The 18,080-nt window shown below is 39.2% G+C and overlaps 1 protein-coding gene across 9 annotated transcripts in view; it reads left to right on the top strand.

The window, feature by feature from the left end:
• elna (elastin a) overlaps window positions 1–18,080 on the top strand; it is an 87,109-nt gene that overhangs the window by 31,589 nt on the left and 37,440 nt on the right. For all 9 annotated transcript variants that reach the window (XM_047391587.1, XM_047391586.1, XM_047391581.1 and 6 more), the window contains 2 exons: window positions 16,504–16,530; window positions 16,669–16,734. In XM_047391587.1, coding sequence (XP_047247543.1) covers window positions 16,504–16,530; window positions 16,669–16,734 — 93 coding nt within the window. The remainder of the gene's footprint in view (window positions 1–16,503; window positions 16,531–16,668; window positions 16,735–18,080) is intronic.

Genomic DNA, 18,080 nt, shown 5'->3' with positions numbered 1-18,080 from the left:
TGCACAGGCGTGTGCAGGAAATGGGCTACAGGTGCCGCATTCCCCAGACCTAGGCTACAGAGAAGCAGCACTGGACAGTTGCTCAGTGGTCCAAAGTACTTTTTTCGGATGAAAGCAAATTCTGCATGTCATTCGGAAATCAAGGTGCCAGAGTCTGGAGGAAGACTGGGGAGAAGGAAATGCCAAAATGCCAGAAGTCCAGTGTCAAGTACCCACAGTCAGTGATGGTCCGGGGTGCCGTGTCAGCTGCTGGTGTTGGTCCACTGTGTTTTATCAAGGGCAGGGTCAATGCAGCTAGCTATCAGGAAATTTTGGAGCACTTCATGCTTCCATCTGCTGAAAAGCTTTTTGGAGATGAAGATTTCATTTTTCAGCACGACCTGGCACCTGCTCACAGTGCCAAAACCACTGGTAAATGGTTTACTGACCATGGTATCACTGTGCTCAATTGGCCTGCCAACTCTCCTGACCTGAACCCCATAGAGAATCTGTGGGATATTGTGAAGAGAACGTTGAGAGACTCAAGACCCAACACTCTGGATGAGCTAAAGGCTGCTATCGAAGCATCCTGGGCCTCCATAAGACCTCAGCAGTGCCACAGGCTGATTGCCTCCATGCCACGCCGCACTGAAGCAGTCATTTCTGCAAAAGGATTCCCGACCAAGTATTGAGTGCATAACTGTACATGATTATTTGAAGGTTGACGTTTTTTGTATTAAAAACACCTTTCTTTTATTGGTCGGATGAAATATGCTAATTTTGTGAGATAGGAATTTTGGGTTTTCATGAGCTGTATGCCACAATCATCCGTATTAAGACAATAAAAGACCTGAAATATTTCAGTTAGTGTGCAATGAATCTAAAATATATGAATGTTAAATTTTCATCATGACATTATGGAAAATAATGAATTTTATCACAATATGCTAATATTTTGAGAAGGACCTGTAAAGTACTCCTGGATCAGTGCTTCTTTGTTCTCTTTGTGTCTCTGCTCTGTTCTCTCAAACCCCCAGTCGGTCGTGGCAGATGGCCGCTCACACTGAGCCTGGTTCTGCTGGAGGTTTCTTCCTGTTAAAAGGGAGTTTTTCCTCTCCGCTGTCGCTACATGCATGCTCAGTATGAGGGATTGCTGCAAAGTCAATGCCAGTGATTGTCCACTGTCTCTACATGCTCATCCGGGAGGAGGGAATGCTGCAAGTCACTGACTGGATGCAATCTGCTGGGTTTCCTTAGACAGAAAAACTTTTTATCCAATTTGAATAAAAAGCTAACTCCAACTGCACTGTTCAATGGTTAGGATTAATTGGAATGTATTTACCTGACTGTTGTGAAGTGCCTTGAGACAATATGTGTTGTGAATTGGCGCTATATAAATAAAACTGAATTGAATTGAAAAAAAAAAGCAAAAGCAGAAGACATCTGTAAAATGGCAAATACTTTTTTCCACGTCTGTAGTTGTACTGAACAACTTGGCACTGAAATGTTTTATATGATTTCTGCTGAAGATGACAGATCACAGCCTGAAGAATTAGGAGAAGAGTTTTGAGGCTGACGTAAAAAACCAAGCGTTAACTTTTCAATTACCATATATCGAGGGGGAGCTTGTCTTCTTTTTCAACCGAGAGTTGTCAGGAAAACATTAGGTGGAATTGCAGAAAGATGCATGTGTGCACCATCTGCGAGATAAAAAAGAGACACACTTGGCCAACTTTGCATACCGTGACCACAGGCTGAGTTTGTTGACTGGTTTTCTGTTCCTGTGTGTAATTTGCACACTTGAACATCCCTGCAGATGGAACGCAGTGAACAGAAATGATCAGTCTTTCAAACTACTGTCCTCACATGTATCCAGTGTGCTGCTGCATACAAGCTGGAACCAGATGGTATGAGCTCTGGATAAGAGAGTCAAGGCTCACTGTTGGCAGAGGAACTGTGACATTCCTTTCGGAGGTGGATAAAATGTAAAGTAAGGCTATTATGTCTTAGAGGAACAAGAAAGAGAGAGAAATGTTAGCAAGACTTTAAAGTCTATACTCGGTTGAGTTCTGCTCTGTCAGAGTTGCAGCATAAACAATGACATCAGAGACACTGTGGATCTGCTGTAACGCATGGTGCTTAAATGAACACAGCGCAGATTAAGAGCAAGGAATGAAGCCCTTTGCAGAGATCCGTATCGAATGAAGTTGGTGGTGGTGAGAAACTACAGCGAGTCAGGCTGAGGTGAGGTCATTCAGCGGCAGACGTCAGCGGGCATGGCAGCCAGGTTTGGCATCACAGTGGCAGTGCTTGTAATCCCAATATCATGCTGTGGCGACTTTAACAGTTGTGGTTAATTTGGAGCCCTTTCTAAGAACGCCCTGTGCCTCAGATGTGATATCCATGTTCTGATGCCCAAGTTAGCTGGTGAGACTCTGGGTTTAATTGCCAAATTTTCTTCATCTGTCTTAGTTCCTGCTACTTAATGAAACAAAGTGCTTTTGATTTAGAGCTTGGTGTAGAGGATCTCAAAAAAATTTTAAACTGCCACCCAGTCCAGCTGAGATGACAAATTTATTGCACAGATTTTTACCTGGACACTGTCCTGACCGAAGAAGTTAGAGAATGAGACGCCTAAGCCAGAGTCTTTTGATAGGCCCCATGGCAGTTTGTACTGGAGGGTCATCTGGTGGAGAGGGTGGTTCAGGCTTTGGGACCTCCCGTCAATCGTGTCAATGACTGCATGGAAAAGGAAATGAGAAAACAATAGAAGGCTTGCCGCCAAAGTCGGACTGCCTCACCCCAGGCAAGTGAGGAAAAGAGCTTGTGTGCAGTGGCGTGACTGTGTGAATGCATAATTAGTCCCGCATGTGAACGGTCCTGCTTTCCCCAGTCTGATGCCCTTGACTGACAGCACACCAAGCCTTGAAGTGACAAGGAGTAGAGGAGGTCACAAGAGAGGAAGCAAGGGAGAGCCTCGGTATGTCCACTTGTCTCACGCAATCTGGAATCACTGCGGCACCTCACATCATTCCGCTTTTATCCATCATTTTCTTGCGTCACCTTGCAAGAATGCAATCTATCCACCAACATGGAAGGGAATCAGTGTTATAATTTGATACTGATAAAAATATGGTATCATCTCATTGACAGACTTGATGAGGGGCTTTGCATTTGATGTGAATATCTTTATGGGACCACAGCCAAAGGTTCATCTTCAAGAAGATATTCCATCACATTACATGAAAAAACAACATTTCAGTGTTCATCCCTGTTGGGCCACAGTAGTTTGGTTTGCTATGAAGAACTATTAACAAGTGCCAAACAGTTCTCAGTCTCTGTCAGTTATTGTTTTATGACTACCTGCCTGGTGAGGTGTGGTAATATAGAACAATAGATGAAGACGTGAATTCACGCAGTGGCGTTCTCAAACAGCAACAAACACAACCAATTTCTCTCCAAAATACAAGAATTTATTAACAAAATACTTAAACTCCAGTTAAAATACTATGGTCAAGAAACTCTTTAACTAGGCTAGTAACATTCAACTAAACAAAAAGAAAAAAAAGAACAACTAATAAACTAAAGAATGATGACAGGAACAGGAATAAAAGTGAAACACAAATAACTAATAAACTAATGCCTGGATATCAAAGTTCTGTGTGAGGATTTATGTTTGTTATGAGGAATTGGGAATGAGGTCTAATTAGCTTTAAAAGCTAGCAGGTGTTCAAACAACCAGTTCACAGTGCAAAGCAGAAGGGAAAATAAAACATAATTTGCTGAATAAGAGATCAATAACCTTTGGACAACTGATTATTAATGTTGTGTTAACTAGCCATCACAATGACTGATTAAATTGAGTGATGGAATACCAAGATGGCAACAAAAAACAGATTTAATCAATTTTGCAGACAGACCTCAGGCTCGATTATGTCACCTCCAGCATTAGCGACCTGGCTAACAACCCTACCCACGTGTACCTTTAAGTATCACTAATAGAAATGCTAATGTGTGTATGAACGCTTGCGGGGTGCTACGGCCAATCACCGCACAAACAGAATAAGCTGTGGAGTAAACACAAGGCAGTGATAATGGAGACACAACTTATCATGTGTTAGGACTATGCAGACATCTATTATGCAGGTTAGTGCACGTTCAGTTAAGTAGGTCCGATGAACAGAGAAGATGAACAGAGCTGCCGTTTCAATGCTGTCTTCTGTAGGCAGTGGGGGAAAAAATGCTTTGTCAACGTAATCAGAGACACCATCTCTTATTGGAGAAGCTATGATCAGATTCTTTCCGCACAAGGTCAGGCGGCTAGATATATTTTTGGCCAGGGTAAGATCACCAGATACACAGACATCGGACTGTACTCTACTTTGGATCCAAGGTTTCTTCAAAGATGCTGTCTTTTACACGGCCAGCAAGATCAAGACGTTCATGCACGTGTCCTCCCCATTGCAGCCTGTGGAGAGCTGCAGGAAAAAAGAAAGAAATGCTTCTTTGCGATGTGTTTTGAACCACAAACTTCAATGTAATTAATTGGGTTTTTATGTAATAGACCAACACAAAGTAGAGCTTAATTGTAAACTGGAAGAAAAACTATGCATGGCTTATACATACAAATCTAAAACTATGGTGTGTAATCCATCTGAGCCAACACTCAGCATAACATCCTTTCTCTGCAATTAAAGCGGCAAGTCCAAATATTTCCCTATTCTTTGCAAAATATCTCAACTTCAGTAAAATTGGATGGAGAGCATCTGTGAACATTAATGTTCAAGTCTTGCCATGGATTCTAGATTGGATTTAAGTCTGGACTTTGACTATGCCATTCTATCAGATGGAAATACTTTGATTTAAATCATTTCACTGTATCTCCAGTTGTACGTTTAGGGTTGTTGTCCTGCTGGAAGGTGATCCCCCACCTCAGTCTCAAGTCTTTTTGCAGCCTCTAATAGATTTTCTTTTTGGATTGCTCTATATTTAGCTCCATCCATCTTAATTTAATCTATGCCCATTTCCATCTCTGTGTGTGGAGAAAATAACTCCCACAATGCTACTATCAATATGTCACCGTTGGGTGGTGTGTTCAGGCTATTGCATGTTGGCCAGAAAGATCCGTTTTGTTCTCATCTGACCAGAACACCTTCTCCCATATGTTTGCTGTGTCCCTGCTTGGCTTGTGGAAGACTGTAACTAGACCTTTTATAGTTTTCTTTGGTCTTAAAAGGACCTGATTTGTAGAGGACACAACCAATAGTTGTCCTTTCAAGAGACTCTTCCACCTGAGCTGCAGCTTCTCCAGAGTTACCATGGGTCTCTTAGCTGCTTCCTTGATAAATGTTCCTCTTACCCAACTTGTCAGTTTAGGTGAACAACCATGTCTGGGTAAAGTTGCAGTCTTTTTTGACTTGACCTGTCTTGTAAAACATTTTATAAACCATGTATCATTTTCCTTCCACTTAACAATTATGCACTACGTTGGTCCGTTACATGAAATCCCACTAAAATACACGAGAATTTGTGGTTGTAACGTGATGGAATGTGGAAAAGGGGTATGAATACTTAAGCAAGTATTGCTTTGAATGTCCTGCCACAGCACGTCTCTGTGCAGCTTTAAACTCTGCTTCTCTTTGCATGTTTGTGGCTTCCAACTTAAACACAATGTTTAAGTTTACACAAGCAAGCAAATTTATCATTCGTCTGTCACCCTCCTGCCACTTTGTACACTAGTGCTTGTTTCCATCTGTGAAAAACCGGATTAAAGAAATATGTGAGTTGAGCCCCTCTCCTGTGGCATTTTACTAAAGAAACAATTTGTTTCTATAAGCTTGCCTGATTAAAAAAAGGGATTGAACAGAGAAAACCATGAGAACCAAGTCACAGAGATTTCCTGGACACTCCGAGAGCTCCAGCTCCAGAATCTGTTCTCCTCGCGTCTGCTGTCAGTTAAAGTGGATCTCTGCCATGGAATTCTTCACTCTCTTAAATTAAACCCTTCAACAGAGCCAGCAGTTTCACAAAGCAGAGAGAAGGGAAGAGGAAAACAGGAGATTGAAAAGAAGCGAGCTCATACTTCTTTTTGCTTCTCACGTTTGGCTTTCTCCTGCTACTAACGCCTCATGTCTGGTCGGCATAAACCCCTCAGACACCGAGCTGGAGAGGAAAGGATTGTGATGGCGCAACAAGTATAAAAAAGAGCCTGAGATCGAGGGCGCTGTTCTGATTAATGGTTCTTGTATTCCTCTGGTCCTGAAACAGAATTACCTTACTTAACCCCAGTGGAGAATGAGAAAGTTTCAGTGCAGATTGAAACCAGATATTTCTGTTCACACTGGCTCACATCCATCACTTGCACTGTACCCATGTTTGAGGACATGGAAGACCGAGCTATACAGTGTCTGGACGTCTTACCCCAGTATCAATCTTCACTATGAGCAGGGGGCAAACTGTGGGTACTCGTCCCAGGGCACATTTCCATTGCTCTTTATAAAAGAAAGAATTACTTGTTCCTACTGAGATCATTTCTAAACAAGAAACAACAAATGACTCAGCCCTGTTGGGCAATGCTTAGCTGGAACCCGGTTTCCCAAAAAGTTGGGGTGCTGCAAACAATATAAATCAGAACAGCTTGCAATGATTTGGTGGAAAAAAATGGAAATCTGTACAAAATGCAATGCAAATCAAATGATTCCAGAGACACATGTTGAACAGTGTGTTTCAGTGTTTTTTAAAGCAACAAGCTTCAGGTTTTTCTACTGTAGCAGTTCAAGTGCTTAACTAGGGCGAGTGCTGTAATCAGTTCTTAACCAGTTCTTTTCCACCATCAGAGTCAGATAAATCTCACATTATTACATCACAATAAAACGACTCATCCAGCTAGAGTATGATCATCTGTTTTTGGACATTTGCAATCCAGTAAGACAGCTCAACCACACAAATCACTTTATGTTCCTCTGTATCCCTACAAACAGATAAACAGTCCTGATACCACCAGCTCAATTTACTACTGCCATTTTTAAAAAGCAAGCCGTGTTTGTGAATGCTTACCAACCCTGATTGTTTGATCTCTGATCTGATTGCTACCAGCTGTAGGGAATAACAAAAAGACTTACAAATGGACAAATGACACACCTACTTAATCATATTTATGTTTTAAAAATCTAATAATCTAATGTAATAAAATCTGTCAATAACCATTCTAAAGGACTACATTGTTTATGTCAATGAGCCATCAACACAAAAACAGTTGTAAAAATGTAGAAAGGAATGCAGATACTTTAAACAAAGGTAGAACTGCTATTGGATCTACTGAAATAGGTACATTTAAGCTGAAAACTGGTGAAAAAGCTGTAGTAAATGGAAAAACAGTTGCTCAAACATGATGAAAATTCAGAAAAGTACAACTAGAATTGTAAGCTAATCTGCTAAAGAATAAAAACTGTCAGCTTAAAACCAGATATTAGTGTCAATTTCAGTGATCTGCCAAGTTACTTTACTTTCGGTTGAAAACGTCTCCAACAGCTTTCAGCTGAGCTGCTAAATCAACTGGATGACCTGCTAAAACTTGCTTTAAAAACTGATCATAAAAACTGCAGAACTTTTAGAAAAGCAAAAGTACTCATTTCAACTGATATGCTGAAAAAGCAAAGCTGTCTGCTGAAAACTGCCAAAGAACAACTGTCAACTAATCTGTGAAAGTAACTGGACTGTCAGTACTGTGGACATTAGTGGAAAAATTTAAATAGGAAACATTTTATAAATACATCCAATTAATTTGTAATAGCAGTATATGATGTATTGTAAGTATCTCAACAAGTGAATTACATTTTCAGTAAGTGAACTTAAAAGGCAATAGTGAGAAAAGTAGTCTGCTAGTTTGAGGATATCTTAAAATGAGATGTGATTTGAGATAATCATTTTACATATTAAAATATGTCCAGTCATTAAACAACCACAGCAAAATTAAAGGCAATTTAATTCACAGTCATTTGGTCTTTCTGTTCCTTTTATTTATTAGTATTTGTCATAGCGTTCCAAAAGTTACCGCCTCTGGAAATCCAAACTAAACTTAAGTTATAGTACAATTCTATAGTCCATTATATATTGCTTTATCTTTAATCTTAAGGATCCCTGGATAACTTTTATTTAATCCTCAGAAATCCCATTTAAGAACAAACCCTTATTTTCAACGGTGCCGAGTCCAGCACAGTTAGTCTGCCATACAATCAGCAAAGAGTTAACAGTACAAAATCACAAGACACTTCAAATCAATAAGATTAAACTGAATCTGAATCTCTAGAATCACTGACGTCCCACCAGATGTGGGGTGCATGACATGGCTATACATCTATATACATTTTTGAGCTTGAAAGGTGAGCCGTGATGAACAGGTAAAATATAGTAGATCTGATAAGGACGTAGCTTTCCTAAAATGACTTTTCTGATAGTGACCAGGTGTTGTGTCAAAGGTCAAGACTGTTCAACTTACTTGTAAGGAAGTGTGATTAGGCAGGGAATAGATTTTATACTGGAAGACATGCTTCTGTCAATCCCTTTGTTGCAGTTTCCAGTGTTGTGTCATCCTCATCTTGTTAAAGAAAATAGTTATTGTTAGAATAATGAAATATGTAATATAATTCGTGTATTAGATGAGAGCAATATGTTAAGGTTTTACTGCAATGGCCTGCAAATAAACTTCGTTTAATGTTATACTTAAATTTGATCTTCTTTTTACCCTGATATTTCAGAGTATAAAATGAATATTTTATTTAGTTTAGCACTTTAATCTAGGCTCTATGCTACCATTGTAAATACAGATAAATGTTAAATAAATGCAGAAATGCATTCAAAATACATTCCTGATTTAAGTGACAAAGCTTCAACAAAGCCTTCAATGTATTTTATTCAGCTACTGGGCACAAACAATCAGTCTGGCCCTGCTGGTAAAGACCGCATCATAGTTTAAACCTATACTAATGTGTAGGGTTTTTTTACAGTGAGAGTTCTTCATACTGTCTTCATTTGAAAGAGATTGTGTTGCATATTTTTGTATTTGTATACATACAAGACTGTATCACAGTATGTAGACATCATTAGGATTACATTACCATTCAGACATAAGTATATGACATATACTTTAGGGTTCTCAAATTTAATTTCTCGAGTACTAAAGCATTTAGCCCTCACTGGAGTCTTTCTGTTGTGTGGCTCAGCTGGCAGCAAACAGGTCCATAAAAAAACAGCAGGAAAGAGAAGGAAGGGTTAGGATGTCTAGTGAAGAGCTTTAGAAACTGCAATACAAAACCAGACGTACCAAGTTGAAGACTTCAGTGTTTCAGCATTGTTTTGACACAAGTTCATTTTAAATTAATAGACTAAAAACTGAAATGCCATAAAACCTGAGTCCTTTCCTAAGCCTCTCAGCAACACATCAAAGTTAATTTAACATTACAAACTCCCTTGATGAGCTAACAAAGTTAGCATCATCAGAAAAAAGCAAATTCTTATCAGAAATAAGTTTTTCCAATTAGTACTACAGGTCCTTCTCAAAATATTAGCATATTGTGATAAAGTTAATTATTTTCCATAATGTAATGATGAAAATTTAACATTCATATATTTTAGATTCATTGCACACTAACTGAAATATTTCAGGTCTTTTATTGTCTTAATACAGATGATTTTGGCATACAGCTCATGAAAACCCAAAATTCCTATCTCACAAAATTAGCATATTTCATCCGACCAATAAAAGAAAAGTGTTTTTAATACAAAAAACGTCAACCTTCAAATAATCATGTACAGTTATGCACTCAATACTTGGTCGGGAATCCTTTTGCAGAAATGACTGCTTCAATGCGGCGTGGCATGGAGGCAATCAGCCTGTGGCACTGAGGTCTTATGGAGGCCCAGGATGCTTCGATAGCGGCCTTTAGCTCATCCAGAGTGTTGGGTCTTGAGTCTCTCAACGTTCTCTTCACAATATCCCACAGATTCTCTATGGGGTTCAGGTCAGGAGAGTTGGCAGGCCAATTGAGCACAGTGATACCATGGTCAGTAAACCATTTACCAGTGGTTTTGGCACTGTGAGCAGGTGCCAGGTCGTGCTGAAAAATGAAATCTTCATCTCCATAAAGCTTTTCAGCAGATGGAAGCATGAAGTGCTCCAAAATCTCCTGATAGCTAGCTGCATTGACCCTGCCCTTGATAAAACACAGTGGACCAACACCAGCAGCTGACACGGCACCCCAGACCATCACTGACTGTGGGTACTTGACACTGGACTTCTGGCATTTTGGCATTTCCTTCTCCCCAGTCTTCCTCCAGACTCTGGCACCTTGATTTCTGAATGACATGCAGAATTTGCTTTCATCCGAAAAAAGTACTTTGGACCACTGAGCAACAGTCCAGTGCTGCTTCTCTGTAGCCCAGGTCAGGCGCTTCTGCCGCTGTTTCTGGTTCAAAAGTGGCTTGACCTGGGGAATGCGGCACCTGTAGCCCATTTCCTGCACACGCCTGTGCACGGTGGCTCTGGATGTTTCTACTCCAGACTCAGTCCACTCCTTCCGCGGGTCCCCCGAGGTCTGGAATCGGCCCTTCTCCACAATCTTCCTCAGGGTCCGGTCACCTCTTCTCGTTGTGCAGCGTTTTCTGCCACACTTTTTCCTTCCCACAGACTTCCCACTGAGGTGCCTTGATACAGCACTCTGGGAACAGCCTATTCGTTCAGAAATTTCTTTCTGTGTCTTACCCTCTTGCTTGAGGGTGTCAATAGTGGCCTTCTGGACAGCAGTCAGGTCGGCAGTCTTACCCATGATTGGGGTTTTGAGTGATGAACCAGGCTGGGAGTTTTAAAGGCCTCAGGAATCTTTTGCAGGTGTTTAGAGTTAACTCGTTGATTCAGATGATTAGGTTCATAGCTCGTTTAGAGACCCTTTTAATGATATGCTAATTTTGTGAGATAGGAATTTGGGATTTTCATGAGCTGTATGCCAAAATCGTCCGTATTAAGACAATAAAAGACCTGAAATATTTCAGTTAGTGTGCAATGAATCTAAAATATATGAATGTTAAATTTTCATCATTACATTATGGAAAATAATTAACTTTATCACAATATGCTAATATTTTGAGAAGGACCTGTAATAGCTCCCATGCTGTGAAATATGTCACTGTTACTTACAGACATATTATTTAAGGTTGGCATTAGATTAGTGGGAAAAAGCATTAAAAACACTTACAATTTCTTTGGTCTGTTAAAGGAGTATTACACAGGTGGTCAACTCACGCAGGACGAAAATACAATTGCTGCTACTGTCTTGCACACTTAAGCCGCACCGAGGACCGAAGCCCCCCGCACATGGGTCGCGATGCCCAGATGACATCCTATTCCTAATCTATAAGGTCCAATTTGTTGATGCACCCACGAAGTTTAGGAGTGTGTTCAAAGTTAGATGAAAAAAAACAGAATTGCCGCCTCAGCTCTGATTAATTTTAAAAGTGTTTGAGAAGGTTACGTTTCAGACTCTGTTCAAGGTAGTAAAGTTTCTCCACACTAAACTTTATACACCTGCAGCCATGGAAGTGATTGTAACACCAGAATTCATTGATTTGATGGTGGGACCCAATACTTTTGGCAATATAGTGTAGTTAAAAAATCGCCACAAAAAATGCCTGGTTTTGACAATCCTAGATAAACGACTTGCTAAGTAACAGGTTATTGTAGCTCAATCTAATATTGTGGCGAAGGCCTTTTTTAACAGTCTTGGTCCTAAGAGTGAAAGGTGTACATATGTGTGAAAATAAGTCAGGTTTTTAAGAGTCAGTACCACTATACAACAGTGATGGAAAACAGAGGTCACACAGAAACCATTTGAGGCAGAATTCATAAACACCTATTAAAAGATTGACAGTGTTCAAGTACGGAGTCAGAAAAAGCCATTTATATATTCAGCAAAAAACGTTTACCTAGTTAAACTCTGTGATGAGTGATGTCAAAATAAACAACAGAAACCTGAGAGTGTCAGGCTTTGGTCAGGTGAATAACCCAAACACAGGCAGGAGTAAGGCAGAATAATGTGAAGAGTAATTACAATGTAATAAAAGTCTAAAACTTGCAAAACCGAGAACACAAGAAAAACCGAGAGCAACAGTAAACAAATAAAGTTATTCAAGAACAAGTAGGAAACAGAACATAAATAATGGGGCAGTGATTACTCTAGCAAGTAGCAGGTCAGTGTAATTAACTGAATGGCAAAGTGTGTTGCCCTTAAAGGCTTGGTTACACCACTGAGTGACACATTTTTCAAGAGAATTATGACATCAAGAACATCCCATTGAAGTTTATTTCTTCCTTTGAGGTGGATCACACTCACTTAAGTTCCAATTTAAACAGTAGATGTCGGTGCATGGAAAACATGCCTGTATTCATCAGGAGAGAAACGGCAGGCGTGAATCAGGCGAAACTAGGGAGTTTAAAGTGTGCTGCTTACAACATTTTATTGGCTTGAGTCTCTATGAGCCCATCTCCCGCTTTGAATGAAAGTGGCTCCATCCTCCAGCCAAGCTAAAAGTTGGTGTTGAGAAATTCAGTTTGTTTGTGCCAAACCCAGTGCTTATAGAGAGAACAGAAAACTGGTTTGTAGCATTAGCACTAGTTTAGGAGTGGAACCAGTTAGATGGGAAAAACTCCACTTTATACAATTTTGTGAACAGAGGAGATAAATTGCTCACATCCTAAAAATGTTTCAAGAAGTAGTCATGGACCTGCTTCTCCATCAGCCACTGCAAATGAGTGGTCTTTTCTGGGTGGAAATTGGCAGGGAAACCATGTTTCTATCATATTCTTTTTATCTAAATAAAGGAAAGTGTGATGCATGGCCATACTGCATCATTTAACTTCAGCTCTCCTTTCCTTGGCCTACAGCCCTAACCTCCTGGGTAGTATCAGGTTCCTGTTCCCTTCCATCTTCCATTTAGGTAGAAGATCTATGTTGATCTTCCAATCCAAGGTCCAAAGTCAGAGTAGTTCCCAATTGGTCCCTGCGGGGTCTTATTTTGTCTTGAGGGTCATACAGACAATTAGGCGTGACAATGAAATACAGAAATCCTTCAGGCTTGTCAGCAATCAGCTAAATACTGGAAGCAGCCCCTAAGAAAACTGAAGTTTTGATATCGGACCTCTACGTGTGTGGTTCATGACAACAAACAACATCACAGCAGAAGTCCAATACATATGTTTGTGTCTGTAATATTAGTCATCCAACAAAAGCATACTTGTTTTAGCTAACAAGATGGTGTGAGTATGATCGAACAGGGAGCCTTTGTAGGAAGTGGATGGATTCCAAACCAATGAAGCTCCTCATGCTTTGACCCTGAACATGTAACCCACCAGCGTGGTATTTGGTTACTTGAAGTCTATTTGTTTTTACAATGTATGATGATGTCAGAACTACAGAAAATAAAGCTTCTTTGCTTTTTTTTCTTGTGGAAACTTTGTGTTTGTACTCAAGGCCTGCACTCATGGTCGCATACAGATCAACACCCTTACAAGACCCAATTCTGCACGTCTGGTTCTTGTCTCCTCATCTAAAAGCTCAGAGCTGAGCTCAGCAGGGCAGGTTCTGGGTTACTCTAAGTAACCCCTGCCTTAACTGGCGCATAAAAGCACATATGAGCACAGGAATGGATTTATAAACCAAGAGTCTCCAGAATCCTGTTGGTTTTGACTCTGCTGCTTGCTGCATTTCTCATAAACATGCTGACAAGCAGAAACACATCCAAATCTCCTGTGTAGCATTGTGTCAGCAAGCCAGTTTGGTTAATTTAATGGTATTATACATCATTAATGTTCCATGCATATTGTTCAGAATCTTTCTTGGAGCCTTTGTCCAACAGTTTCAGGGGATCCGAAAAGACAAAGTCCTGGAAAATGGAAAACTCTATCAATTTGATTCATGTAACAATTGATTTCATTTCTTATTACCTCAACATGTGTTTAAAGATGGTTGAGAAATCTTGAGGAATAAAGCTGCAGGAGACGGATCAGATCTAGGCTTGTATTGCTTGCTCTCTGTGTTGCCAAGGCTTTGGCAAGACCTGTGCCCACATTTGTTTTGATCCACTCTTGATCTTTCCTCCTATCTCTGCCTGTACATTCCTCTTCCTCTTCCTCCTCTGCCTCCCCCTCCTCCATATCAGGATTGTATTCTCACCTGCAATTGGTTGGACCGGCTCCACCCTGATCTCTGTTTTCCTCCACCTCTGTATCCTGGTAAATTGTTTCCCACCCACAGTGGTTCTCACCCCATTGTTTTTACTTTCAGTAGTTGATGAAAGTGAATTCCTTGCTGGACAAACTTGTTGGGAGCATTAACATTTCTTCTGGTTTCAAAAATAGTCTTGTTTGGAGAAGTTGTTGTTTTTAAACCAACTTTGTTTGAATTTATTCCTGAAACTGATTTTGTTCAAATGTGATTCACATGCAGTCCAAAAAAACCAACCAAAACTCCTGAGTCATCCCTCATTTCCTTATACCTTGCTTCCAACAAGTCAAACTTTCCTGTATTATTACCATGGCCCTAACCAATAGTTTTCATGTGTTTTTGAATTTCTGTTTTGGAGTTTGGATGCTATTTCTCACATTTTTCATACTTTTCAGAGGGATGCTTCTTTTACCTATAAATGTTTGCCTAAAGCCATGTAGAGGAAGCATCAAACCAAAATGTAACTTTTTGGCCAATATCCAAAACAGCATGTGTGAAAAACTAAGATTGCATAAAAAAAAGTTGGGTGGTTTAAAACTTTTGAACATGAATTAAGGGAATAAAGCTCCATACGTTGGTATTTTTCTGAAATCATTATATTCAAGTAACCTATTCAGGACTTTGCTGTAAACATAGCATCCTTTTACATATGGGAAATCCTAAAGGGATTTTCCAACTCTAGTGGACTCCAGTTTGGAAAATGAGCAGCAAGAGGCCTGAGCCAGGAGTCAAACATGAGACATCAGTGTCCATGAGTGAGAGCCTCAGGATCCGGTGCACCTGCTCTATTCACTGAGCGAGGCAGGAAACCAAAAACGGACATTTTTAAAACATGTGGCTGCTGCGCTTATGGCAGTTCTCATGACAGGATCTGACAATAAGCTTGTTTCAAGTCCCATAAATACATGATAAAACCTTATTTGGTTTATTATTTTCTAAAGTTAACCTGAGGTTTGGCTTCTATTCCTGCTGAAAAAACAGGTGGTGAGAATTTCATTTTCATGTTCTTTTTCTCCTTCTCTCTTCCACACACTTTTTTCATTTATATATATGTCCCACTAAGTTTGGGGTACATTTTTCACACATAGGTTCCTCTCTGTAAGATACACTAGGTGAGTACCATATAATAACCCATATAATGTTTTTGAGGAGCCTTTTTAGTAGACACGGTTATCAGGGATTTTTATTTGTTTCATTAAGAATTGAAATCAGTTAGGCCCTGTTTTTTTATTTGGCACAACCTAACAGTCCCTCTTTCCCCCACATGTTGCGCAGCCCTTTGAGACATTTTTTTGGAGACTAGAATAAAACTTTTTTTTTCACTTTTACAAGGACTCAGTTTTTTTGTGGTTGTCATATTACTGTCCCCCTTTCCATTCAGGGGTCGTAACAGCATGTTTCGATCTTGTTATCAAGAATAATGCCAAGCTGAGATATGACTTAATGTATGCGTCTAGTTGAAGTTAGCACCTCTGACACCCTTAGATTAGCGCATAGATGTTTTTTCAGCTTCAAGAAAAACAGATTGCTCCCTCCAATGTTTAGATCCCCCAACAACCAGACTGAAAAACTTGTTTCTTGCCATTTCTGTCACACACTGTACTTAGTAAAAGTCAGCTCACTTCCTTGACAATCCTCAAATCCAAAAACATAAATATAATACACCTGATTTTGATTTGAGTGTCACTGAACTAATTTTATAATACATATCATGCAGTTTTTGCATGATCTGGAAAGAGTTGTGATGACATATTGAATGATGGCTTTTTTCGTTGAAGGATAATTCAGCTGAAGGAACCACAAGTAACTCATCATACAGCTCAGTAAAGTAAACCAAGGTTTCAGTTACTCCTCCAAAAACGCTCTCATTGAGGTGGCCTGGTGGGGGCCCCAAAGAATCCCCTAAACCTTAGCCCCTAAACAGATTTCTGGGGATTTAGTTTCAATTATCACTCTTCACACCCACTTGCTTGCTGTAAGGGCCAAACAGTAAAATAATAATCAATATACTATCAAATAAAAGATTAATTATATTATAATGCACAATATTTCTCATATTCATAAACATATTATGCATATAAAACTCCCTGACATTCAGCGGGGGGCAGCAAATTCATCGAGGTCACCGTTACTCCCCTTAACCACCTCTTGGTGGCGCCACTGGATGCTTTTTATTTCTTGATCTAGTTTTTTTTTTAAATTACACTTCACTTCATTTATCCTTTTATATCTTGTTTGTTACCTTGTCCAGGTTATGGAAATCTAGGAACTGGAATTGGTAAGTTACTTGTTTTCTATTAATTAAAACTGATTTGGCGCTCTAAGTTATTATTTAGTATTAAAATCATTTAATTTTATTTATAATTTTACTTGTAAATTTAACTGTATTTATTATTTCTAAATGTGTGTCTTTTAGGTGGTTATGGAGGATACGGTGGAGGTACTGGAGGTTTTTTCCCAGGACAAAAAGCTCCCAAAACAGGTGCTCTGTTTGATATCTTCATAAAAAATATGACACTGATGTTGTTTTAAGAAAGTGATGCGATCAAAGAATGATTTGAAGATGAACTGACTCACTGGGCCCTTGTCTGCAGTATTGTAGGTGCTGTACTGGTCTATCATGGTGAAGAAAGCACTGAGCGACAAGTAGTGGGGGGCACAGTGTTATTGTAAGAAATCATGCAACACCAAAAGTGCCTAATAATTCTGATATTTAATGTTTCTTTAAAGAGTCGAGACTGTTTTTGACCATTCCTAGTTTAATTCTTACATATTTAAACTGTGTAGACCAGTGAAGATTATTCTATACTGAAACAAACAATCTTTGAAACACACTGAGATTTAAAACCTTCAAACATTCTATTATTTTCAATGTTTTCTTTTAGGACTAAATTAAGATTAAATTAGGTTGAAATGTGCAGAATACTGAGTTACAAAAGGTTTTTTATAGATGGTGCTTCATCTGGTGTAGAGGGTTTGTGTTTGGCTGTGTGCAGAAGACGGCATTCATCAAGAACCAACACTGCTCTTGAGGTTATTTAGTTAATCGCAATTCATCGCATTTTTTAAAAAACTTTTTTTTAAATAGCTTTGTTATTTTAGTAACAATACGTTTTTCAATTAAAATACATTTTGATTTATCGCTAAGCCAATGAAAGTATATACACGTGTCACATAAGTGAAAAAATAAAAATTTTTCTAACGTTTTTTTCCTATAAGTAATTACTCAAAATTAACAAGTTAAAATATCAGCCTTTATAAATGTATACATTATGTGAAAAAAAAACAATAAAAAACTAAATTAAATAAATATTAAAAGCAAAGAATAAAACCCTTTAACTAAAACTATACATCAATTAGTAAAAATGTTGAAGAAAATAAAATAATATGTAAGTTTAAGAAAATAAATCTATAGATAAAATTGACAAGATGATACCATCATATTCTTATTTAACTTCAGGTGAAAAAACTAAATTAAAAAGGTGCAGAAAAAAAATGTAACCCAATAGATACAAGTTAAAAGACAACTGAAGGTTTTCAGGCACAACCCACTGGAAGAGAAGCAGAACCTAACAGCTTGGGGTTGTATTGGGAAGGCCCAGAACAGGGGTGCCTGGGTCCAGTGAAAGAGAGCTACTCTTTTAGATTCATCCTTGCTCCAACCCATGTGAATTAGCTCTGCAGAGGCCTTGTAACAAGGCATTCATTTGATTTAAGTTTGTTGGAAAAGGGATGAATCTGAAAGATGCAGGAAGTAGCTCTTGAGGACCAGACTGGAGCTAGAAGGTGTCCATCCGACCCAATATCAAACAACAATAGATGGGCTGA

This window comes from Girardinichthys multiradiatus, chromosome 18 (assembly GCF_021462225.1).
Source record: "Girardinichthys multiradiatus isolate DD_20200921_A chromosome 18, DD_fGirMul_XY1, whole genome shotgun sequence".
NCBI classification, from domain to species: domain Eukaryota; kingdom Metazoa; phylum Chordata; class Actinopteri; order Cyprinodontiformes; family Goodeidae; genus Girardinichthys; species Girardinichthys multiradiatus.
This window is presented reverse-complemented; position numbering and strand designations above follow the sequence as displayed.